This window comes from Pyrgilauda ruficollis, unplaced genomic scaffold, assembly GCF_017590135.1.
Source record: "Pyrgilauda ruficollis isolate IOZ18807 unplaced genomic scaffold, ASM1759013v1 scaffold38, whole genome shotgun sequence".
NCBI classification, from domain to species: Eukaryota; Metazoa; Chordata; class Aves; order Passeriformes; family Passeridae; genus Pyrgilauda; species Pyrgilauda ruficollis.
The window spans coordinates 8,361,949-8,388,512 of NW_024525267.1; the positions used below are offsets into that span (position 1 = coordinate 8,361,949).

Sequence of the window (26,564 nt, forward strand, 5' to 3'; positions counted from 1 at the left end):
TCGATGATTCTGTGATTCCTGCTAATTCACCCAGACACTGAAGTGCCCCTGATTCCACCCCTGGGGTTAAGCACAGACATGTCAGGGTGCTGCTGCTGCAAGGACATTTGTCTGTGTCCCCTCAGTGTTACCTGAGGCAGAGAAGATACACATCACCTCCTGCAGATCCTGTCAGCATCCTGACCAGGAACTGGCTCTGAGCATCAAGGAAACCCAGTCATTCCAAAAAACAGCATTTATCTCCACAAGATGCTTAATCACAGAGAGAAAAAATAAACATACACATATTCTAACAAATGCACAAAGGACTTTCAGGCTTGGTGTTTAAAGACTTGCTCCTGGAAGCTGTTACCAGTCCACCTGGCTCAGCACTGCTGTCCATCCATCCCAAAAAACCAAGAGGGGCTGAGCTATGGAGAATCACCATGTAGGACTGATTTGGGCTGAACTGCTTTGTGGCTGGATCCACGTTCCCACCTTCTGGAAGTATACTGGGTTTGGATTCCAGAAATAAGTCTGCTGCATGGGAAATGTGATCCATCCTATTGCTCACAGTTTGCCGAAGCAGCAGCCATCTGCTGGGGTTTAGAGAAGGCTGAGGAACACAGGATGTTTGCTTTCATTCAGATGTGCTGTAGATGTGCCTCGTATGAGCAGACTTGTCACAATCCTAATAAAACAACTGGGACATCACACTTGAGAGGAAAGCTTGCCTTACGGGGTAAAATTAAGCTTGAGCAAGATAGAAAGCACTACAAATACACATGCACATATGCATATACATAATCATTTAAGTAAAGGTCAGCAGAAAACAGGCCAGACAGAAATTCCAAGCAAATGCAGCACTAACTTTGAGACTGAATTAAATGCTTTCTGAGGTGTTTTATGGAAACCACTCCCAAGAGAAAAAATCTACAAAGGGTAAGATAAGGAATGGTCCAGTTGCAAAATAAACCTACATGGCAAAATTACAAGATGAGATTAATTCAGATAAACTCTCCCACGGGGGATTTGGGATTACTGACAGAACTGAAACGTGGGTGTGGATTCACAGCACCAATCCAAGACTTCCGAAGAGGAGACAGAGGCATTCCCTTACCACTGGCAGTGATCACCAAGGCCACGGAGGAGACTCAGAGGGATCTGGGCTCAGGTGTCTGCAGCTGCAGGAAAATGTCATCCACAAAGAGAGTAACTCCATGCTGCTGTGAATGTTAGCCACAAAGGGGAAACATTCCCACGGGAGCAGAGGATGCAAGCAGCATTCTGCAAATGCAGGAGGAGAACGAGCCCGAGGAGTAACCAAAGATGCAGATGGAGGGGCTGGCAAACAGCATGAGCAGCAGCTAAGGCTGTTCTTGCCAACAAGGGAAAAAGTTAAGTATAGTAAATCAAATAAAATTAAACATGCAGCAACAATGGATGCCCCACTTTTCTCTGCAAACGTCTTTTACCCTGTTTTCCCCAGGAGGTAATGAGGATTTTTGTAAATCTCTGTCAAAAGCAGACAACCTTGCTTATATTTGTGTCTAATGGCTTGAATAAGTGGATAATATTTTAGGTGGCAAATATTTTTGCAACAAAAATAAAATAAAACATTCTGCATGTGTGGCATTGAAGTTGAAATATCCTGTAGGATGATCACCAGCAGGACAAACACTACTGGTATTTTCTGTGAAGAAACCATTTGAATGGGATGATAGGCACTGTATGAAAGCTTTGGTGAGTAATTTGTCAGAATTCTGTCAATCAGTCAAAAGGAAAGCAGTGAGGGAACAGGGGACAAGTTAAATTGCTTACACAGATGTATCAAACCAGTTTGCTGAGTTGCAATGCTACCAGGAATTCTGAAAAAAGTCTCCAAAGTGTATTCACTGTTGTGTATCAGAATGGTAGTGTGCAACTTCTGTAACATCCCAAAGAAAAATCCCTGGATCATGCTGGGAGAAGGCCTGAGGTGGATTTCAGTGGGGGTAGAATTACATTTGATGTGATCAGAACAGTTTGAATGTCATGGAATGAAATTCTGGATGAAAATCAGTGTACTTTGGAGGAAAGTTCAGTAACTCAGAAAGGAGGCTTTATGAAGATGATGAAAAAAATCTATTTTCACATCTCCCAGGATGTGACTTACATAATAAAGATCTTAAATGAAGATGCAGTGAGTTTTCAAGAAGGAGCCCAAGATCATAATATGAATTTGACCTAGCTATAAATCAGAGAAAATACAAAAAATTACATTTTAAAATGTACTCAAGCAGGCATTGAACAGCATTTCCCTGGAGTATCTCACACGCATGCATCAAGATGGTGATAAAATTTCAGGAACAAAAGACTCTACAAAGATTATGGAACTAAAAAAATGTCTCAACAGCCTATCATTAAAAGCCAGTAATTGCAAGAAACTATAATTATTCTAAAACAAACTTGCTGAGAAGTGCTTGTCTGAAGGGCTCTCATTAGCCATTTTACTAAAAGCTTTCAATATCAGGATTTCAGTGCCTAGTGTATTTTTGATGGCCTTTAACACATGAAGTAGAGGTGCAAACCTATGGAATTGCAGTTAGAAATGAATCTGCTCCGAGGCAGGAGCTCACCTAGAAAGGGATATATTAGAACTAAACATGACTCAGAAGCATAAAATTCTCTCAAATATTTCTTTATTTGTTTGTATTTGAGCTGAAATGGCTCAAGTGGGAGCTACAGTTTCTTTGGATGTACTAAATATAGCTTAAGAAAGATTTTCCAGATTGTCCAGACAATTTTCCAGTTGTCCTCTGGTGCCACTTGGTGCCCCAGCAAATTGTGGTTTTAACTTCTTCTTGCTTCTTAGAAAAGGAAATATCAACTCTGTTTTTGATCAGCTCTCACTTAAGTCCTGGCTATTGATTCTTGCTATAAATTCTTCCAGGTCCCACCTGACACTGGATAATGTTGAAAATTCCCGAAGTGTGGGGACTGCACAGCGTGTCAAAGAAGCCTCTCAATAATGATAATATGCCAAACTTTACCACATCACAGATTTCATATTGGTTCCAATTCTTCAGTATTTACTGAGCTATCTTAACCTAAATCTGGTGTCTAGACTTCTCTATAGAGCAGACTTCTAAAGCTGATAGTGGTGCACTGTTATTTAGTATTTAGATAGGCTTCTCCACTCATTAATATGTTGTATGTGTCACGTATGTTGCAATTAAGGCAGCCCATTAAATATGAGGACAATTTAATCTCCTCAGTGCCCTCGAGCATCTGCTTTTTAAAATTTTGCTTTATTGAAGCTTTATTCAAAAATTTTGCTTTATTGCTTTATTCAAACCTTTTGCCTCCCTAACAGGATGTGGAAGCTTGCAATATTCCACCTTGCCAGATAACGTAAGAACAAAAAATACAAAGCAGTTTTGACAAATAACTCACTCATCCACCCGTCTCCCTTCCACTGAAGATCTTGACAAACCTCTGTCAAATTCAGCATGAAGTTTTCTTAATTCACACAGTGGTGATCAAGATCACCACTGTGTGAATCCTCTCCTTCTGTGGGAATTATACCAAGCCATCTCATTTCTTGGCTTTCTCTAAATTACACAGAGTTAGAGATAAGGAAGGATGCATGATGGATTTGTACAGTGATATATTTTCTGTTTATTTGTGATTCATTTCCTAACTTTGGCATCCCCAACTCTTTTGGCCATCAACTATGGAGGAAGCTTTAATGCCATTCCTTCTTAGGGTTTCCTAAAAATCAGTCCTATCAGAGTGCTCCTTTAAAGAGATGTCCTCATCTCTTCAAGTTTTTAAACTTCCAGTGCTTGCACAGAAAAACACCGGTTTTGTTCTTGCTCCAGTTATCTATTTTTGTGTTGTCTGCTTAGTCATGAGATTATTTAGGCATTTCTTTGCTATTTTCCATCTCAATCTAATGAATTTCTGCCTTTTTCTAGGATTTATAGCTTTTGGATCCCAACTCCAGTTCCTGTCTCACAAAAAGTCCTTTCTTACTGGTCATTTACAGGGTATCTGAAATTCCTGTACAGGGTCATGACAGAACTACAACCTCCAAAATAATGTAATTTTCTCAGTGGCACAATTATCCTCTTTGTTTACCTGACAGTGGATCTTGGAAGACTCTAGAAAATGCTCCTATTACCTTTGTTTTCCTATCCTTCCCATTTTGGCAGTATTCCTACATATCTACTCATCCCTACTGCAAAATTTGGACCCAAAAAGACTTGTATTTTAAACTTAAGTTCTGCTAGACCCCCTCTGATGTTAAGCATTCCTTAGAATGTTGAGCTGAGCCACTGACTATAGAACACTTCCATTTGCCGTAATTTGAAAATTTAAAAAGTATCCAATAGGTTAAAGCTGTACAATGAGGTAGAGATAAAGCAGGTTTCAAACATACAACATGAATACTTAATACAACATTTTTACAACAAAAGAGAACAAGATATCTCTGTCTCAGCCTACTCCATCCTCAGAGTCTCTGCACTTGTGGAAAAATCCACTGCTGCTATGATCAAGAGAGATGCACCAAGCTTGGGAGGGAGTGGTGACGCTTCAGTGGAGATTGGGAAGTGCTACAGGTCACACACTTTCTGGGTACCTGCCCCACACACACACACACAGATATTTTACTCATTTGTTCTTCCCAGGGTGATGTAGTAGGTAGGAAGCTGGGCCACAATTGAAGGTGCTCACCTGAAGAGGATGGCTTTATGGCAGTGTACATATTGGTTTGTAATACATTAAATGCAGAGATAACTGAGGAGACAGAACCAAGGAATGGTGTGGGTTGAGAGAGACCTGAAAGATCATCTTGTTCCAACCCAATGCCATAGGCAGGGACAATTTCCACCAAGCCAGTTGGGTTGAGAGAGACCTAAAAGATCATCTTGTTCCAACCCAATGCCATAGGCAGGGACAATTTCCACCACGCCAGGTTGCTCTAAGTCCCATCCAACCTGGCCTTGAACACTGCCAGGGATGGGGCAGCCACAGTTGCTATGGACAACCTGTGCCAGCACCCTCAGAGTAAGGAATTCTTTTTGTAACACATAATCTAAACCTATTCTCTTTCAGTTTGAAGCCATTCCCCCTTGTCCTGTCACTACATGCTCTCCAAAAAATCCCTCTCCATCTTTATTGTAGACTCCTTTCAGGTACTTGAAGGAGACTTGATCACAAAGCCAAGAGCACAAGCTGAGCTCGTTTCACCTGAGATTCTGACATCCCCCAGGGGACCACATAACAGACGTGGCTGTTTCCAGGCAGTTTCGGGTGCCAGAGGCTGCCCTGGGGGTGCTGCCCTGGGAGAAGGGGCAGCACCAGAACCTTCTGAGGTCGTTGCAGGTGACAGTTGGGGCGGGCAGGGACAGTTGGGGAGGGGAGTTGGCCCAGCAGTGGAGCGCAAGGCCTGAGGAAGGTAAGAGGTAAACAGGCAGCGAAGGAAAGCGAACAAAAAAATTCAGAAAACTTGGCTTAAAGGAGAGCCTGGGGCCTGGAGGCAAGTTAAGACACTGGGGGAGGGGAACAAAGCAGGACCAAACCCATGAATTGGGGAATAAGTGAGAGCAGTGTTGTGCTGGAGGAGGCAGCTAGCCAGCTGCCAAGGCGAGCAAGCTCCTACTTATCTTGCCATGTTGACTACAGAAACAGACCTCAAATGACGCAGTGTCTATAAACAGAGAGGAAGAATTAGTTCCCATTCTGGTAGTTGTGTCTATGACCCTAAAATGCTTACCCCACACACACCAGGAATTCAGTTCCTGAGGGCACTGACAGTGCCATGGCACAGCTGATATGAGGAGGAGCAAGAGGAAGCTGTAACAAGCACTTGCTTATTATTAGAGAAACTTGGTATGGCAATTGCAAACACTGCCTAAAAGCCACACCACTCCAAAACAAAAAACATGAATCAGGAGTCAACTGCAGGGTGAACAGACTTAAGCAGAATGCTTTCTTGTTACATGTGAACTGGATTCCAAAGTAAGCAAAAAGTCTCAGATTGTGCTCTTTCAATCACAGCAAAGGAGCAGGACAATTACTATGATGCTGTATTCCACAGTGTTAATTTTTGTTAAAAGATGTATCAGAAAAGCCTTGTTCAGATGCTGATTTGCCTCTTCAAACAGCTTTGCTGCTTCCTCCATAACACTTTCTCTGGCTGGTCTTTTTCCTGATGGTCTGAATAATTAGTTCTCTGGGGAGATCAAGTCTTTCCTTGCTTCCTAGTACTGGAACAGGGAATATCTGGACTAATCCCATGGTACCCTGATAATGCTCCCTTTGACATATAGGAGATCCTTTATGGAGCATTATGTGACCCTTCCTGTAGACAAATACATGTCACATGTGCCAGGTGAAACAAGCTCCAGCTAGATCCATTTATGTTTATCACTCAATACAGCAGGACTTGCACAGTGGTATCTCTGCAGCAATCCTGTTTGATAAGCTGCTCTGCAAAGAGCAGAATGCCAATGTGGATGAGAGCTCCTGTATTCTTGCCTGGGTGGCCATAACAGATGGTCTATAGTGGAACTACAGACACACAAAAAAACGTGAAGTGGCACAAATCTGAGTCACTGGTACAAAAATCTCTGTTCTGGAGGGCTCTTGACTGCTGTTCCAACTGTCTGGGTGCTAAAAAGCAGAGCTGAACTGGTGAGGAGCTGGCCCTGAAAATTCCTTTCCAGCTATTTTTAAAAAGCCCTTTTGCAGGAGAGTGAGGCAGTGTAAGTTTTAAAAAGAATAGGTTTGTCTTGTACCTTTGATAGCAATGGAAAAACACTGATCAAAAGGATTTATTATCGCTTGTAGATCTCCAGGGAGGGCTGCAGGTACTGAATGTGCACATATTTTCATATATATGCCCACACACTTGTATGGGAGATGTTGGTCATGTGAACTTTTATCTGAGGAAAGTTAATTTTTATTTTTGCAAATTGGTATTACATGTATTTATACAAACACATACATAAACATATACAGATACACACCTATGTAAAACACCTGCAGTACTCAGTTCTTCTCCATCTCTGCTTGGGATTCACATAACCATTTTCAAAGTAGCAACTTTTAAAAAAATACAGGCTAAACCAAGAACAGGAGAAGGACAAGTAACAGTACCCCTTTGAAACATCAGCAGTTTTACACTGATATCCTATGTTGTGCTCTGAAATCTCACCACAGATGAGGACTTCACAGATTAAAGCAGAAAAAAGAAAGCGACCAGGAAATAAATGGGAAGCCCACTGCGTAAAATCTGATGGCCACGTGACAAAGAAAAGGTAAGATTTCTGTTTATTTCCTGATAAAGCCTGTATTTTTTTCTTGAATTGTTACTGTCCAAACATCACCTGATATAAAACACATCATAAAAATGCTTTACACAGCCAAAATGGACCAACCAGACTATATGATGACCATCTAAGAAATGAATTAGCTGAATGCATTATTTACCAGCTTGTTCAGCTGTACTGAAGAACAAATTCTGTAGTTATTATACAAAGTCAGAATGAAGGGTAAAAACATCTGTGTGCACTGGACAGTGGACTTGGACAGCACTGTTGATTTTTATCCCTTCTATGGCAGTTATTTTAAAAGATACCCACATCACAGGCTTCAGTTTTAGATATTTGATGCTTTACAAAGATGGATTAATCTCATACTAGGAAAACTGAAATACAATCATGTAAAATGACTTGCTCAACTGCACCTGAAGTGCCAGTGTAGCCATCAGGCTGTGCCAGAACCTCCCTTCTGCAGAGCATGCTGCCAGTAGCTCTATGAGCTGCTCACTGCACTGTTCACATCAAAAGCAGCACACAGGACAGTGAGAATTGCGGAATTCTGAGCTATCAAAATTAAGCACATGGAACAACAAAACACATACAAATATAGGTTCTGTCCCTCGCTAATGGGACATTACACTGTTTTTGCCATATTTTACCTTATATTGGTATAACTCCAACCCACATTCTTTATCCACCCTTGTTTGCATTTAGATTATTTTAGCTGGTTTAGTTTAAGAAAATTTAAGTTTTTAAATGTCTACAAATACGTACAAATCACTCTTCTAAACTTAAGAGTTACACAACCCTTCTGTAACTGTGGCACAGTTCAATCTTAGTTTTGCTTTTTTAAATACAAACCTTCTGAGAAGTGCAATCGATTTACAGAGAATGACAAATTCTACAGTTCTCTGACTTAACATCACGTGGAATTTCATTTCAAAAGATGTCTTGACTGTTTGATTATAAAATAAAAATGAAGGCACAGCATTAGGCTGTTGCAGGAAATAATTTCTCAAGCAGCATTACTGTCTACTTGAGGGAGAAATACCTGGCTTGGGAGGTCAGCAGAAATGGATGCGGGGGTAAAACAGGTCAGCAAGGTTGTGAATAGATCAGATTGACTCAAAAGATTTGTATTGGCACGTGTAAACAGGAATGGGGTCTGTGACAGGCAGGACAGCAGATGCTGGCCTTGTTGAGGCCCAGATTTTAGTAATGTCTAGTCTTAATGTCAGGCACTGCAGTTCAAGAAAAAAAGATGTGAACAATTTTGAGACAACACAAGGAGAAGACATAAGCATCTTAAGAGGTTTAAAACTGTGCCACACCAGGAAGGATTGAAAGGAAGCAAAATTGCTTTGTCTATAGGTAAAAAAATATAGGGGAGACATTTATCTTAAGATATAAAGAGGCATTTTGAGAGATGAGAGGTAAAACCACTCACATCCATTAGTTATGCTTCAGTGGCCATGAGCTTTTAAGTAGTGTTGCAGGTTCCTCAGTGGGAGCTGGACCGGGAACTGGCTGAAAATTAGCAGTTTTGAAAGCAGTTTGACAACAGCTTAAATGACTTTAAATCAAGTCTGACACAGTCTCACTTCCTCCGTTATGCCAAAAGCTGAGTCAGGAAGCTGAGTAGGACAACAACCAGATATCCTTTGCAGGGTTAGGAATGTTGAGAGGATTCAGTACCTGCACAAACAGCAGGGATGTGGCTGACCCACCAAAGCAACCAGCTCTCAAACTGCCTTTGAGCTAATTTCTTAAAAAAAAAAAAGACTGTACGTCAGAGGGATTTCATCATATCAACATAGGAGGGCTGCTACTCATAGATGTCAACTTTTAAAACAGAACATTTATATTAACACCATTACAGAATCACACAATCAGTTAGGCTGGAAGAGACCTCTGAGATCTATGACTGAACACCACCATGTCAACCAGACCATGGCACATCCAGTCTTTCCTTAAACACCTCCAGGGACAGTAACTCCACCGATCTCCCTGGGCAGCCCATTCCAATGTCTAATTACCCTTCCTGCACAGATATTCTTTCCAATGTCCAACCCAAACCTCCTCTGGCTCAGCAGGGATGTTCCCTGACATCCCCTACTGCGTCCCTTCGTTTTTATCACTTGTCTGAGAGAGAAGAGACTGACCCCTTGGCTACACCCTCCTTTCAGGGACTTGCAGAGCACGGAAATCACCCCTGAGCCTGCTCCTCTCCAGACTAAACATCCCCAGCTCCCTCAGCTGCTCCTCACAGGACTTGTGTGCTGCAGACCCTCACCCAGCTTCCTTACCCTGCAGCCATTCCATGTATTTTGGGAAAACCCCCAGCAAAAAGCAAACAAACCAAAACCATCAAACACCAAGCCATCGGGTAGATAAATTTAAACAAAATTTATGATATTTAAGCATGGTATCTACAAGCAGTCCTTGTGCTGGTCCCTGGTTCCAAGTATATATAAATATACTTGGGGGCAAAAAAAAAAAAAAAAAAATTAAAAAAAGCGATGCAGACATCGCTCACACACTGGGCTAAGAAACCCAAGGGCAGCAGAGATGAGTGAGGGGTGCAGCGGCTGCTTCCCAAATCAGGGAGCTGCCGGGTCGGTCCCTCCGGCTGCACCCAGAGCGGCCCCTCGCCCGCAGTCCGCCCCGGGAAGCGGCTCTGTGCCCCCCGAGAGGCTCCGACGGGGCTTTACCTCAGCCTGAGCGCGGTTTCCCCTCAGCAGCGCCGGGTTTTACTGCTCAGCCGACGGGCCCCGCCGCTCGCCCGGGCGAGGGACGCGAGCGACGCGCGGGCGAGAAAGGCGAGAGAGGCGAGGGACGCGCGGGGCCGCGCTGCCGGGGGAGGGGGCGGCCCTTTCCCGGCGGTCCCGGCGGCCAAGGCGGCTCCGGGCGCCACTGAGGCGGCGCGTCCCGGCGGCGGCTCCGGTGGGCGGTCGGGGGCGGTCCGCGGGCGGGGGGCGGTGGCAGCAGCGCGCTCGGTTGTGAGCGAGAGCGAGTGCGTGCGAGCGAGTGCCATGGCCGGAGCCCGCTGAGAGCCACAATAGGAGCGAGACCCCGACGCCCACCGGGACCCCCCGCTCGCTCTCCCCCGCGCCAGCCGCCGGCGGAACAGCAGCGCTCCCCGCCCTGCCCGGCACTGCCCCCCCCTGCGCCCGCCGCTCCCCCTCGGCTCGGCTCGGCTGCCTCCCGCCTCGCAGGGCCCTTCTCCGGGAATGTGAAGAGGCAGCAGCACCGCAGGCAGCGGGGAGTGCACGGGACTGAGCGGAGCCGCCCGCGCCTGAACCCGCCGCCGACGCCGCCCTGCGCCGGGGAGGCCGCGCTGCCGCCGCCGCCGAGGCCGAGGCCTACAGGGCTCCTGCGCCGCCGCGGCAGCGACCGAGCCCGGCGAGAACCGCACTCGGGCCGCCGCCGCCGCCAGGCATCGGCCGCGCTCCGCCAAGGCCGCCGCCGCCTCCCTCCGTCTCCTGCTTCTCTACCAGGAGCGCCAAGGTAACTCCATCGGCGGCCCGGCGGTGCGGGAGGAGGCGCGGGGGGCTGCGGGAGGACATGTTCCAGCTGCGGAGATCCCGTCTGGAAATGACAGCCGAGAGCGGATAATTGCGCCTCTGCTCCCTTCCCCGCCGNNNCCCCCCCACCACCACTCCCCCACCCCCGGGACCGGCGGATCTGATGAGCGTGGCTTCGTATTTACCAAAATACTCGGGGAATAGAGCGGAGGAAGCAGGGAGCGGTGGCCGGGTTTGCAGCTTTCCCCCTCGCACACAATAAATAATCTCGGGCTTTATTCCCCCCGCCCCCTCTCCCCCCCAGTGTTGGTGGAAACAGAGTATTTCCCTGTGATAGTGTATGCAGGGCAGCGAATGTTCATTTGGAGAGGCGAAAAAAAGATCAGTGTTTACTGTAAGGTTGTTAGGCTGGATGTAGTCTTGTTGAATTAGAATTAGATTTTAATAATTTATAAAGCAGGTTAGGAAAACTGTTACTAAATTTACAGCAGAGAAGTGTCAGTAAAGCTCCTTGCTGACACAATGATCCTGCAGTTTAAGTGATCTACTTTAGTCGCTGTCCATTATTAGTATTTTTATTATTTTTTGTAATTTCATTTGGAGAGAGCGTGCAAACATTTCTGCAGGGATGGTTACACTTTAATGATGCACGTGATGAAGAGGGGAAGCTGTCTGATGAGATGAGACCGGGCCAAACCGATTCAGGTTTAGGGAATATATTTTTGCTGATATATTCACAATTTGGTTTATGTAACAGGTAACTTTGTGTGTTTTTTGGCGGACTGTTGAAATCTTAGAAGTGGGTTACTAAAGTACAGGCCATTCTATTCCAGTTTATCTGACTTTTTTATTTATTAATCTTGGCTGGGGCCTGAATGCCCTGGTGATGGTGGCTTTTTTTTTTTTTTTCCTTGCCCGGGTGATAAACAAGACCAGTTTAAGGTACGGGTTCATGTTGCTGATAGTATATTATATTTAGAAAGCCTAAGCTGGTAGTGAAAGAATACCTCAGGAGAAATCAAAAAGATGGAATAAGGTTTTTTTTCATTATTGTAATGCCAGCTGCACAGTTCAGCTTCTGGGTGCTGCACATGCTTCCTTGAAGAAGCTATGGAGTTTATACTCCATTTTTGATAGATTCAGTGCACGTATATGTAATTTTGCATTAAATAGTTCTTATCTTTTGGAGCTTGTTTACACTGTTGCAACAAATCATGCTTTCAAAAGCTTTTCTTACAAAAGACAAACCCAAATAATGCCTGTTTCAGTGGATTTAGTAATCTACGAAGGACACCAGCTATTTCAATAAAAATAATAAGTACTCGAAAGTGTTCTGTATGTTGTGGAATCAACTTCTTGTAGCACACGAGTCACTTTGGTAATTGAAGTCAACAGACATTGAGGATGAGTAATGCTTTCCAAGGACATGCTCTAAGACCCTGATCTGCAAGTGCTTACGCCGATGCTTAACTTTGCCCGGGTGCCTGTCCTGGCCGAAATCGACAGAGCTGCCCTCGTTAATGGTCCTGTCATTAGTGCAGATGAGGCTGCTGGAGTTAACTGTGCGCCGAGCTGCTTGTAACGTGTAGGCCTGAATTCCTCCCGTCTCCTCTCCCTTGAGTATTACTCATGTATTTCATCAAGCTCTGATGGGCCTTTTTAACAGACAGGACCAGACTGGTAAATAAAATAGCTGGATGTATTAATTCAGTGTTTGCTAGTGGTACAGAATCAGCTGCAGGAGTACCACCAAGGCAGGTTTTGTAGGAAGAAGCAATGCCCATTGCTTAGGCCAGCTGAAGTTGGGAAACAAATAAACTTTTGCTTGCAGAAGCCTTTTTTGGCTCTCTGCCTCTCCCTGCAAACCTTGTCTGTCTCATGCCCTTAGAGCAGCTACTGCTACCACACTGCCAGTCGTCCAGAAATACCAGGACATGGAATAACTACATGTAAAGGCACTCTCAGGAAAATAACTGAGTGTTTCTGAAGTGGAGAATAAAGAAGTAACATGCGCAGTTTGTCAGTGAAATTGTGAAACGTTTCTACTATAACATTTTTACTATCCTTTCCTAAATTTCTATAAAATCTTGTGTGTAGGTGTGACAAATAAATGGAGTTTTTGTTCTGTCCTGTGTTTTTTGTCCTGTGCATATAGGTAACCTTAATGCCAAAAAACCATCTGTGCCTTTTTGTGTACCCATTCTTTAGCAGAGTAAGTTGAAATGACTTCATCCCAAGGAATGCATAATTTAAAGCTACAGTCAGGTCTGCAGGTGTATAAAGTTCTGTTCTGATGAAGTTCTGAGTGCAATGATGTCAGCATTAGGTCTGAAATTTTTGGCAAATGGAAGACACAGATAAAAAAGTAAGCAAGAGGAATTACTATGCTAATAATTAAGTTCCATTAAGTTTATTCCATCCATAAGATGGGTTAGCTCTCTCAACAGTTTATCTATTGGAGTTGTCAACAGGAGAGCAGTGCAGGAAGAAGATATTTGGAAAGTTTAGATTAATCTCTACCTGTTTCACTCATTTGGAACACATTTTTAACACATGCTTTCCTTCAGTAGGGATATGTCCTCAGCACCAACTACTCCTCCATCAGTGGATAAAGTAGACGGATTTTCTCGGAAGTCCGTCAGAAAAGCCAGACAGAAGAGGTCACAAAGCTCCTCCCAGTTCAGGTCTCAGGGCAAGCCTATCGAGTTAACTCCACTGCCTCTGCTAAAAGGTAAGATCAAACACAGTTTTTAATAAATAAAACAATTTTTACTCTACAGTCGACTTTGAAAATCAAAGTATTCTATTGTCAGGAATCACAGGGAAATTTTGCAGGCATTGAGAAATGTTTCATGCCAGATATATATATGTATTTAAGCTCTACGAAATATTTTATCTGTGACTTGAGGGTGTGGTAATTGTTTGCAATACTTTTGAAAGTTTCAAATGCTGATGTTAACCCCTACCATGACTTGAATTTTCATGGCTCTCAGTCTTTGTGCAAGAGGATTCTGGTTTGTGACTCCTCAGCAGCTGACATAAATCAGCAGTAATTTTGGTGAGGGTAAATGAACTTGTGAGCTGAAGGAAACTGCTTTTTAGTATCTTTCCTTGGTGTGTGGATCTGCACCCTGTGGTAGTGGTGCCAACTGCAGCCCCTACAGCAAGAGAGGAGATGGGATCCCCTCTCATACCATTTGTGCATGGGTAGCTCCCAGGTCCTGCCTTCTGCTAGATTTTGAAATGGAAAGGTCCCATGAGCTGCAGCCTCCCAAGGGGAAAGATGCTGCCAATCTGGTCTTAGGCAAGGCCCTACTGTTTTGAGATCTTGCATATGCCAATGCTGGTTGAGTTTCTGCTGGCAGATTTAACCTCTAATTGGAGAAGGAAAAATATGATCCAACATACTGCTCTTAAAAGGATGCCAATATCTCTGTGATACCTTGACTGCTTCCCCTGAATTTCAGTACAAATCCAGGGGTCAAGAGCACCTCTCAGAATGTCTGGTGAGGAAGGGGAAATCACCTTTCAGAAGTCTTCAACACTGACTTCTCAAATGGTTTATTTACTTCTTTGTATCTTTTTCATTGCTATTCTTCATTTCTGCCTTGAGTAGTGAAAATAGGCATGGCTGGTGCTGATAATTCTGGAAAATAGGAAGTTTATTAGGTTTAATACTGTGTCTGTCTCTTTTCTTCCTTTTTGGGCAAGTATATTCCTCACGTTCTCTCATCTACCTTGTTTGACAAATTTGTTAATCAGAGTATTGAAATATGTAACAGATATGGAACGGCACTTTGGTTAATTCTCAACCCTACTTCATAAGGATACAGTAGTTACAAAAACAAAAACCTCAACAAATCCCAAACCCCCCAAAAATCTCTCAGCCTAATGTGGGTCTTTAAATTTAATTAAAAGTAGGTTTCTAGGATTAGTTCCAGTGGACCTGTCATTGCAGTATTGGGGGCTTCTTTCTGTGGCTCCCTGGAAGAATGCACAAATGGAATATCCTGAGTCAAGCGAAATGTGCACCAAGCCCCCCTGCACTGTGCCTGGTGGTGAATTTTATCCAGTATTTCTCAGTTTAGGGCTGGTTGGTGCCATTGGATTTGACTTTGTAGTCTGCAGTGAATATTATTTGTGATTCTTTGGATGATCCTGTGCAGGGCCAGGAGTTGGACTTCAATGATCCTGTGGGTTCCTTTCAACTCAGGTTATTCTGTGATTCTAAATTTTTTTTTTCTCTTTGTTGTTGAACTCTTCTGTTGTTTTGTGACAATATGATAAAGAAGCAAATACTTCTTTCAAATAATTTGAAAGCTCAGTTTTACTTTTTCAGGTAATTTTTGATCTGCAGGTTATTTCATGCTAGTTGTTACATTTCGGAAGGTGACTGGAGTTTATCCTTTGGCTTAAACGAATGGATTAGTGGAAAACATTTGGATTTGTATTTGTACAAATGAAGAAATTATTGTTGTAATTATTTCACTCTATTCTGTAGTCCCATTCAGGGAGTAAACCAGGCATGGGCACAAGCATAAGTAAAACAGTATGAACCTCGCCTTGCAGAAACACAGGTGTGTCCAGGTGCTTAATTTGACTACTGCAGCCAGTCTTGAGGATTGAGATATAAAACTATAATAAGATAAAACAAACAGATGGGGAGCAGAGAGTGTTGGTGAGACATTTATGATTAGTGTCATAATAAGTTACAATGGTCCAGCTTCAAATTAAGAATGTGATCCTGGGAGTTGGTTTTCCCTCTTTGCTTTAATACGGATTCCCAGAGGCGCAGGGTTCTACCTGTGCAGATTAATTTGTGGGATTTGGGCCTAACAATCTCTAAACAGCAGAGCTGTTGGTCCCTGCAGAAGAGATACTGGCAGCTAAAAATCATGCTACTGTTTGGAAGTACTCTTGACCTACATTAATATTTGTAACATTTAGGATTGTTAAGTCTGCAAGAAGTGAGGAAATTATTTTCTCCTGTGTTTTTCATCCTTTTCTTGACTAATTTAATGAATGTCCTGATTATTTTTAAACTCTTATGGTCACACTCATCTTCCAACAAGTGACCAGTCCTATTCCTTCTGTCCAGTAACTGTATGATTTCCAGTTTTATCCTGGCAAATTTTGTCTTTTAAACCCAAATAGAGAAGAGATGCCAGCAAAGTAGCCTTTTAAAGTCTCAGAAAACTGAACTTAGTTGGAGATGTGCAATTGATAAGCTTCCTGGTTGGGGTAAATTTCAAGTTTAATTAAATTTCTTCAGAAATATTTCAGTATGGGAACTTTTTAGAGGATAGACCTCAAATTCATACTCATCAGATGTATTTCATATGTATCATGGAGGGATTTTGCTTACACAAACATGCTGTGCTCCCTTCTATTATTTTTTTTTAAATTTTTTGGTGGATATATTGCATACTGACATTGGCAGGCTGCTTTATCTCAAACAGCACTTTATGGCCTTGAGTATCTTCTGTGATTACAAGAATCTTGTATGCAGAAAACTGGGTAACTGCTTGGTCCATTCCTTGCAAGTTTTTATACTCTGCTTGTCACCATAATGATCTGAGCACCTTCCAGTAGTGTATTAAGTGATGTGACTACACATCTGTCACATCTTATCTGCTCTCCTTCCTTTCCCTGGGGGCAGAGTCACATATAGTGAAATGGCTTGTTTTGGTAGTGTTTTAATGCAGTCTGTTGCCTTCTGTGAGTATACACTACTGTATTGCAAAAACAGATAGATAAGCCAGTCTTGTTGTTGTTCATTCGGTAATAAAAATATTTTGGGAAAGAAAAATAAGAGAGATGCTATGTTTTGATGCTGTGTGCAAGTCTGGAGGATAAGCTGCTATTTAAGAAATGGAATAAGAACAACTGGAATTTTCAGTATTGCTCATTTCAGGAAAAAAAAGTATAGAGAAATGAAGTTGTTGCTCTCATATTTTTTTTTTAAAAAAACAATGTGTGTATGGTATCAGTTTGTAAACAAACATTTAATGTATTTGGAAAGCAAGGTGTTCTTTCTGAGGCTCTGCTGGGCTGAGTTGAGGTTTTGAAAAACCGCAAGTCAAAAAACTGCTGTTTGCCTAGAGTAAAGATTTAAATTTTTAGATGATTTCATTATTTTTTTATTTATTGCATTGTGACAAGCTGATCTGATGCTATCTTTTAAAATCTAACGAATGTACAATATAACACTTTAAACCCAGTGTTTTCTCCCTTGTTTTAAGTGTAGAGGAATGCAATGGGAAGTGCACATGGGATTTGTGGCACAGTTGCATTTTGCCTGTGTGTGCTCTTCTGTATGTTTCTCGCATGCATTTTTTGAAGGTTGCATGCTTTTCCCTGGTGTATCTTGCAGTGCATGATGGATTTTGGCTTTACTTTGAAGAGGCTGCTGGTATTACCCAGGCTGACAGGTGCCTTAGGTGTAACTGGCTTGTGACAGAGCAGTGCTGGTGAAGGGCCCTTGTTTGGGATTGTAATTCCATCTCTGTGCCTGAGATTCCCTCCCAGGTTTGCTAACCAGGTTTGTGGCTTGCCTCAAATCGAGCTTGTTCTGTAGACGAAAATAGGATTGTAGATGCATTGGATAGGTGTATTATTTATTGGAGGACTATTTTGCTTTCATTTTGTATAGCTGCTCTTTTTACTTAGAAGTCTCTAGAGGTGGAACAGCAGGAGTGCAATGTTAGAAAGCATTTGGCTGGAAAAAGAGTATATTGTAAGTGCTGGACATGTGAAAACAGAGCAATTTCAGTATTACCTGCAAAAGGGGGAGGGGAACTCATTTGTATTTCTGCCTGGTGTCTGTAGAGATAGGGGAGTGTTCAGAGGATGAAAACATACACAGAGATGATTAAAAACATCATGTGTCTTAAAAATACACATTTAGCATCCTGAGAAATTGCACAGAAAACTTGTATGTTGCTCACAGCATCGTTCCCACCCCCTGGCCCTCATTACAAATATAGAAGTTAGGCAAAGCAAACCATCCAAAAGCAAGACTGTTAATTGTTAAATCATTTGTATCCCATTTTTGTAATTCAGGGTGTGTTTTTTTTCCTGTCATCCTTCCACATTTTCCAATGATTTAATATAATTAGTGAAGGTTACTTTCATGTTCTTTGCAACTATTGTATATTTTTGTTGAAAACATTTCAAAGTATGATTTTTATTTTTAGATGGTTTTTCCTCCTTTAAATAAGCACTTAGAGCAGAAGTTCTCTGTCAACAGTACCAATTGCTTTGCTACCTCAATATTATGAAATTTATTGAGCTTCTAATACATTTATCAGATAGTTTCCATGGCATTAAAGAATTGGTGTAGTGGCAACAAAAGAGCATTGCATAGTCAAAAAGGGAAAATTCTCTTTCCACTTGCTGTTTGCTTTTGATCATTAAATTATTTCCCTATAGCTGAGATTTTATTATAAGCTTTTCTTGTGAATCTTATCTATTGGTCAAATGCTGAGGTTCCTAAAGAGTAAAAAATCCTAATCACTCGAAAAGACTCTTGACTGAGAACTGCAAGATGTGCACTTCTTGTTCAAATGCAGTTACTTTTGAATTTTTAAAATATTCCATTATAAAAAAAGTATCCAGGCCTTTGCAGACCTATGGATGTCACCTAAAACTCATCATATGGGAAATAGTTATGATTTGAGTTGTAGAAGAGGAAGGAGTTTGTTTTCTGTTGGCTTCCATGGGAGCTGCCTGCTTAGCTTGTCTTTGCTGCTCTTGATTTGAGACATTTGGAATGTTTTACAGATATCAGATATACAAATACCAGTAAACTGTTAATAAAATCACTGAGCTAAATGCTCTCTTCTCATATATAAACAGGAATTTAGGGTCATAGTGGTTATGATTTCCCAAAATAAAATTCAGCTTTATTTACAGAATTAGAAATAGATCTTAGGACTCCTAATTTATTACACAGAAGAAACACTGGAACTTGGTTTGGGCTGCATGTACATAATCAGGGATGAATCCTGGAACTGCTTCTAGGAATTTTATGCCCATTCTGGTTGATATAAATCTGGACATAATGGGCCATCTCTGTGCAAGAGTTGGGAACAGGGCCACAATCTCAAAAGGGAGAAGGACTTAGGCCATTTAGTATTTTCTTTATGAATATGTATGATGTTCTAGTCATAAGTAATAAATTTCATCACTTTTGTTGTGCTCTTGTCAGTTGGTTTTTGAATATGCACTTAGCCTTCTTTATAGTCTGTTTACATCTGTTGATTTTAGAAAATTTTTTCCAGTAATCTTAAAGGTTTCTGGTTGTTTCAATACACTAATTACTTTCTGGGTTTTGTTTTTAATTTTTTTTTTTTTTTTTTTTTTTTTTTTTGATTGCTTGTTACTGTCTCCCACATTGGAAGTGTATTTTTGTAGGACAGCATTTGTAGAGAATGGGCAGGTTAAGTAAAAGAAATACCCACTTATCTTAACAGTGTATGGGTGAAAATGCAGTTGGGGAGGAATTCTGTCAGCTTACCCCAGTCTTCCAATGTTTCCAGTCAGTTCTCTGTATTCATTTCTGAGTCTCTCTAGGACTGACAGTTTTCCTATGGCCAGAGTAGTGGTGGGTTATTTTTTGTTTTTTGGGGGAAGGTGGTTTTTTGTTTTGTTTTGCTTTGCCTTGCCTTTGAAGCCTCCAGTGTAATTGTTTTACTTCCGGAATTTCTCAGTCTGGCTTCTGGAAGTGTTTAGTGATGATGATTCCCACCTTTTCCTTTTCTTTTTTCTTTTAATATTTTTTAAAGTGAAGTAAGTTGTAATTATGTAAAATGTGTTTCTGTACTCTTCACAAGATTGAGTCTAAAATCTTGATGATTTTCTGCAGGATGTTTAGACTTTATCATAGAATCACAGTCACAGAATGGTTTGGGTTGGAAGGGACCTTAAAGATCATCTCGTTCCAGCCCCCTGCCGTGGACAGGGACACCTTCCACAGACCAGGTTGCTCAAAGCTCCATCCAACCTGGCCATCATCATGAAAAATTTTTGGTTTCAGTCTGTACTTGTACAGTATGTCTTTCTAATGTTTCCCAGTAATACTTATCTCTCTAATAATATTGCCATTTTCTTTTCTGTGCCCAAATGTAACTCTATGGGTCTGTAATAAAACCTCCTGTTTCTGTAATAAGTACCTCCTTTATATTCCTTTCCTGAAGTACCTTCAACAAGTACAAGTTCTGGTTCAGCCAAGCTATTATTTCTATATAGCGCACATGATTGTTGAAGTATAGTGCTTCCTTTATAATTGATTATGTTATGGAGCTCTACTCTTGTGAAAGAACACATTTTCCATATCTCTGGAATTATGTGTGTATTTATAAAATCTGTGTTTGTGTATATTACATGTGTATAATACATAAGTGTATATACATAAGCTCTAGACGTATTTAATGTCTTATACAAAGTTTATGTTTTGAGTTTATTTAATTTTCTGTTTTTCAAATGGGAGAGTGCTTCTGTTCATTGGTAGAGCTTTATAGTAAGGCAGCAGTCCTTTCACATTCATCCATTGTAAGCTACTGCGTCCCTGAGAAAAGAGCACTTTCATTAATGCTTTCTGGGGAGTGGGAGGAGGACACACAACTATTTTTAGGTTCAGGGTAACTTCCTTTCACCTACAGTTTTTTCATTCAAGTTATTACTGTTTCTTTGACTCAATCAGGCAAAAATCCTTAGTAACAGAGGAGGGGACTTGGGGAGTTCAGGGAGTTTTGGTAGGGTGGGTATTTATGGATTACTGTACTCTGATAACTGTATAACTTAAAAGTATCAGCAAATGGGCTCAATTTGCTTCATAAGAGGTTAAAGCAAATCTATTAGAAAAATACTAGAATCTTCCTTGGCAACCTCCCTGGTAATGTCATTCTGGTTGCAGGTGCAGTGACAGGAGGGTTTTTTTCTGGTGGTAAAAACTTCCTCAAGAAGTTCTTGAGCCAAGTGTGGCCTCATCTGCTGAGACAAGTGTCTGGGGGCCACAGTGTAAAACAGATTGTTAGAAATATTCCACCTCCTTCTGATTTTAGTGTGTGCTTGATCCTGTGTCCTCTTAAACAGTTAATTCAGCAAATCTGAAATGCTGGTGGATATTTATGTAGGGTTGATAATTTCTCTGTCTGGTTTTCTGCTTAAAATAAAAAACAGTGCAGCTACAGTGTGAGGATCTTTATCAGTCGTTTCAAAAGATAAGGCAGCTGTCCAAAGAATCAGTGTAAAATACTTTTCTGCCCTTAGTTGTTGCGCTTGATTGAAAATTTTGTCTGTTTTCAGCAAAGTCTTGAAGTTAGACCAAAAAGGAATCAGTTTGATTAGGAGTAATAATGATCGACAGTAATGGAAGGTTTTTCACCAGTAGTTTTTTTCTAATTGTTATATTAAACAAATCTAAGAATATGTACAGTTTCAGAATTATACATGTCAGTATCATTTTACTTTTGAATTTCCTGTAGGAAGTTTATTTTTCATGTCACAGTATGTCTGATATTAACCTTTTTTTTTTTTTTGCTTGAAAACAAAGTATTTAAGATTTTATTTTAGAACACTTGGACATTTTTAGTACATTTTATAAAAAATGATCATTATTTTGTATTTATTCTCTTTATTGATTGTTCCACTCTTCTTCCTTTCCAATATGTATGACAGATTCTTAGACTGTGGTATTTTCCTTGTGTGTGAAGTGCAAGGTCCTTCCTGTAGCATCTGCAAGAGTCTAGGGCAGAGAAGGAAAATAATACAGCAGAACTGCTGTACCTAGTTAAATGGGCAGAAAACAAAAAAGTGAAATGGATCATTTCTGGGTAGCTTCCCGAAAGAAAAATTAGAATATCAGATTGCTGTAAAGTCTGTTTTACAGGGGTGGACATGGTGCCAGCTCTTCTGTAACAGCAGTTTCTCGTGTTCCCCGAGCTGAAGAGCTTGTTCTAATACCTCAGTGTTGGACTTCAGAGCTGACCGAGTTACAAGAGATGTGGAGACCTCAGACAGCAGTCTGCTGTTCTGATTATAGAAGTTTGTGCCTAATTAGGGTATTTCTGAAGATTTTTATGAATTGGAAAAGGTGCATCTCCTGCAAAACATGAGTCGCAGATTCAGCTGTCCTTACTTGATGGAATTTTGCAGAAGTTGAAGTAAACCATTAGTGGTATCTCAGGGGTCATGAGTAAATGCTGACACCTTTGTGCCCCTGCTGGTTAAAAGTATCAGTTTTAGAACCTGACCTCCAGCAGGAGATATGATAAACTACTCAGTTACAAAAATTTTTATTCTGAAAAATAAGATACTATCATGAAGGATAAGGTTAAGTTGAAATTGTGTGTTGTCCTGAGTTCTTTGCTGTCAGATTTTGATTAAAACAATGAAATAAATATAAGCATGGTTATCTGTTTGATATTTTTCATTGTGAAGGCTGACTGGGGAAAAATGTAATTGGGTAGCATTTCTTTGAGTATTATTTTATCATAAGGTTAAGGAGATCTGTCATTAGAATTGTTTGTGAGTTTCTAACTCTTTGAGGAGAAAAAATGTTTAGTGTCATTAAGAATTAACTGTAGTTGGATGTGGTCTGTATTTTTCTGTGGGATTCCTGGAAGGTTTTAAGGAAGTTTTAGGGATGCATTGTGTGTGATGTATTTTTTCATAATGCTCATGATGTAGCTACCTAGTCTGAGTTGTGTGTTGTTTGGGATTTCTATGCTTCTTTGCAGTGTCATGAGTTTAATGTTATTATGATTTCCTTGGCTTTTTTTTTTTTTTTTTTTTTTTTTTTTTTTTTTTTCTTCTTGGTTGGCTTATTTTTTTTTTTTTTTTTTTTTTTTGCATATGCTTGCACTGAAGTTGGATTTTCAAGTTTTACAGCGTAGGTGGTAGCAAATTTGTTTGTTGCTTCCAATACTTTTGTCATATGGATTATGCTGCGAAGGAAATCTACTGCAAGTTAAATTTCTCATATTACAAATTGATACTGTGGATAGTTAGAAACTGAGGGAAGGATGATTTCAGATTTTTGAGGAATTAAATATTCTGATTTTTTCCTTTATGTTACCCAGTAGGATGTACTGTGAACGCATAAACTTTCATTAGTTTTCTTGGCAAGTTTTGCTCATGTGCTCTCCACTTTCACATTCCAACAGCAGGACATAGATGTTATATGCAGTCTCTGCATAAATTAGAAAGTCTAGTTAGTGTTTTCTGATTTCATATAAGGTTAACTGTTCAAAACTGTTTATAGAGAATGTTTTCCCATCGATGTGTAAGCAGAAATGCAAAAGGTGGTGATTACAGCTGAGACAGTACTTGGATCGCTGTCGAGAACAATACTTATTGGTTGAATATTGTCAGTGTTACCAAGGGCGAGTAAATTTGGCAGCTTGCTCTTTTGATGTCTTCAAATAACGTTTTTGGGATAGCTTTTTGAAGAAGTTGAGGTGGTACTGTGTCATCTTGGTTCTCCTTCACTTTCCCTTTATTCCACCCAGCCCATACTTCTCGTGTTTTCTTCTGTGCTTGTTCCTTATCACTGCCTTCCTCACTCCCACTTCTTTTTCTTCCTGCACCCTCTGATGGATACGATAACATATTTTTCCACAAGAGGGTGATAAAACTCACACGTGTTAAGTGAGCACTCCAGGTGGAGGGGATTGCAGAGGTTATTGACCAACTCAATAGAATTAAATTGTACTTATACAGAAAAAAATAGTCTGGTCACCTTCAGCTCCATTCATGTGTTACAGTGCTTGTTTGTGTGCACTTATGGAGACAAGACTAGACCTGTCAGGATGGAGATCTGCCCTGGGAAGAACATGCCAGCTCCATCCTGCCTCTGTTGCAGTAATCAGACCTTGCTGCAAGACAGTCTTTTGTATCTGTTATTCATGCAATAATTTTCCTTTTCCGTTCTCCCCTATGCACTCTCATAAGTATTTCTTGCTTTTTTCCCCTCCCTCTCCTGTTTACTAGGATACAAAACCTCCTTCTTCACTGGTTCTATGAAACTGCAGTGGTTGAAATTTCTATTAATCTTTAAAAGTGCATAAAGAATGAAAAGGTGAGGCAGAGAGAGAGAGAGAGAAAAACAGCCACTGCTGTGATAGAGAATCTTAGCAAAAGTTTGTATCTGTTTTCGACTGTACCCAGACTTGAACAAGTATTTTACTCAGGACTAGATGCTGCTTCAGTTTTTCTTTTTAGGGCTAGGAAGGCTGATGGAAATAAATGGTTCTTAGTCCCTCTGACAAGAGCAGCTCCAAAATTGTGTTCCTTAAGTGGTAGAGACCATGACTAGAGTTCTGGCACCTGGACTTGGCTCTTGGAAAAATGATGTGGTGTGGCTGGATGACAAATTTGTGGGAGCAGATCCATTATATATGTGGGAGAGGGTTGGGATGCAGAGCGGCTTTTTAGATGACCTTCAAGAAGTCAGCATTTCAGGGTGGTTGTTAGCCTGTATTTTGGATGCCATAATCTCAGAAGAAGTGTCTGTTGCTGTAAATTGCTTTGGAATATGATCTGAGCTGCCAGATTAAATCTCTGCAGTCACAAGTAAAAAGAGCTGCTGTGAGTCTCCTAATATTAGAGAAATGAGCAAAGGAGCTCTATACTGTGGGTTAGGTTTTAGCCAGGCAGTGGAAAGGCTCCTGGAAAAATTCTAAACACTTCATTGCCATGAGTCAGCGGGAATCGTGGCAAGGAGGGAGAGAGTAACAAAGTACTTGAGGTTATGTTTACTCCATCCTCCGATTAACTGTGAAATTCCAGGTCACAGAGTGAAATTTCTCACTCTTCTTTAATTTCAGGAAAAACAAACAAGTGTCCCAAAACAAACAAGTGTCCCAAATAATAAATAAAAAATTCTGTCTTTTTTTTAAAAGAGTTGATGGTCTTGTCAGAATATTTTTTAATATTTAGTCGCCCTTTCACTCTAGGAAATTCCAGTGGCAAGGGAAATGTGTTGAATTTCTCAGGACAAGTCTGTTCCTCTTCCTGCTCTTTTATTGTCCTGTTTGTCCCTAAACTACCACATCCATAATGTGCAAAGTCAAGTTCAATAAACAGCATTTTGATTCATGGGCCAAATTTAAGTTTTGGTTCAGATATCCCATAATCTCAAATGGGACAAAGTCTTCCAATTAACACTCTTGAGGTGAACATCCCACCCTCACAGCAGAAAAAAACAATCTACAAAACCCAAATAATACTTAGAATTTCTGTATATGCTTCTGAGCTGATTCTGATTATAAGGGAATTGGGGACATTCTAATTTCCACTAGCAATGTAAAACTATTTTTCTTAAGTTTTTGGGTTATTCTCCTAATGAAAGAATGCCATAATACCTAGAAAAAAAAGTAAATGGCTAGAAGCAGGCTTTGAGCATCTCGAAGCAAGTTTCTCTTATTTCCTGTTTGGTAAGTAGCAATCATTCCTCTTCCAGAAACTTTATTAATCAAGGACTTTACAGAGGAGGATTGCCATGCCCTTCATATGGATTGTAAGGTGACCTCATTTGATACGAGTGCAGTGTTGGTTTGTCTTCCCTTGTTTTGTACAGTTGTTCCCAACATGAACAGGCATTGCACTATGGCAAAAATTCATTTGAGGGCCAAAATCTTCAAAGTAATTTCAGTTGTGGTGAGATGTGCCAAAACTTCATGGTCAATAAAAAGCAAATGGTTTGGAAATGAGATATTTTCATGTTTATTTGCTTTTGGAGAAGTATTATACTTCTGGATTAAAGTGTTCTGATATATCAAATATAACAAAAAAACTCTAAAACACCACATCATATACAATAAAAAATTCACAGACTGTTTTTCATTACAGTTGGTCTTTTAAGCTAAAGCACTCAGTACTTGTTAGTAGTTTTTGCCTATGTAGTTTCAAATGTCTGAAGGAACAGGACCTATCTCATGCCCAGAGCTGCAACAAGGAGTGGAATAGAGCACCCACTCGTGTGTGCTTCATTTTGGAAGAGCTGTCAAATGGGTGAAAGGGAAGTAATTCAGCCTTTCCCCCATTCCTAGATTCAGTGGCTGGACAGACACTCCCTCCCTCTTTTTTTTTTTCTTTTGCCCATGCTGCTTTTGTTGTTAATGCAGTTTTTCTGCATTGTTGTTTCCCAGATTTCTTGTCCATATTGAATATCTATATTTGGGATTATTTTTCCCACATGTATTAGCTGATGTTTTTCCAAACTGAATTTCCCATTATTTTCTGGCTGTGTAATGAATGTGCTTAGGTTCCTTTGTATTATTTCTGACTTTACTGCTACTCAAAGCTCTCTATTTAATATCCTCAGAAGATGTTATCTATATGCTATTTTAATCATTAGATCATTAAGGAAGTTATTAATGTCTGGACTAAATTGATTCTTATATCTCACTGGCATTTCTTTCCAGTTGGATACTTGGAGATTTTTATCCTTTTATTTCTAGACTTTTTGGCAGCATTGTGTGTGTCAGCCTCTTCTATCCAGAAAAATTGGAATCTGTTTAAAACGTAGGACTCTGAGGGAAAACTGGAGTGTGATTCATGCTGGAATAGAGTAAACTTTGTAAATCCAATCACAGTTGAAACTGAAGATGTGTTGTAATCCCTACATATGTATCTTCACATGGATTTCAATATGCTGTCTTTTGTACTTCCATTTGTAAAGTAGTAGTTCTTAAATGATAAATTATTAAGTAAATATTTTCCTAGTGGAATGTGCTTTCTATTTTTG

The 26,564-nt window shown here is 40.7% G+C and overlaps 2 protein-coding genes across 3 annotated transcripts in view; one reads left to right on the forward strand and one right to left on the reverse strand.

The window, feature by feature from the left end:
• Positions 1 to 10,046: 10,046 nt before the first annotated feature.
• Positions 10,047 to 12,346, reverse strand: LOC121358205 (collagen alpha-1(I) chain-like). Its single transcript, XM_041476162.1, has 2 exons — positions 12,272 to 12,346; positions 10,047 to 10,877 (listed from the first exon to the last, which is right to left on the reverse strand). Exons 1-2 carry the CDS (start codon positions 12,344 to 12,346, stop codon positions 10,047 to 10,049), a joined length of 906 nt encoding a protein of 301 aa, XP_041332096.1.
• Positions 10,664 to 26,564, forward strand: part of PPP2R5E (protein phosphatase 2 regulatory subunit B'epsilon) — a 72,724-nt gene continuing 56,823 nt past the window's right edge. Inside the window, exons 1-2 of one of the 2 annotated variants that reach the window (XM_041476205.1) lie at positions 10,664 to 10,796; positions 13,381 to 13,544. In XM_041476205.1, the coding sequence (XP_041332139.1) occupies positions 13,388 to 13,544 (157 nt within the window). In that variant the 5' untranslated portion in view covers positions 10,664 to 10,796; positions 13,381 to 13,387. The remainder of the gene's footprint in view (positions 10,797 to 13,380; positions 13,545 to 26,564) is intronic. The other variant, XM_041476204.1, reaches the window with a different exon arrangement.

Excerpts from the sequence above, each read along its gene's own strand:
- LOC121358205 (XM_041476162.1), bottom strand. The coding sequence starts at position 12,346 with ATGACAGGACCATTAACGAGGGCAGCTCTGTCGATTTCGGCCAGGACA. Across the intron at positions 10,878-12,271 it reads GGGCAAAGTTAAGCATCGGC|ACGGGATCTCCGCAGCTGGA; the intron begins GTAAGCACTTGC and ends TGTCATTTCCAG.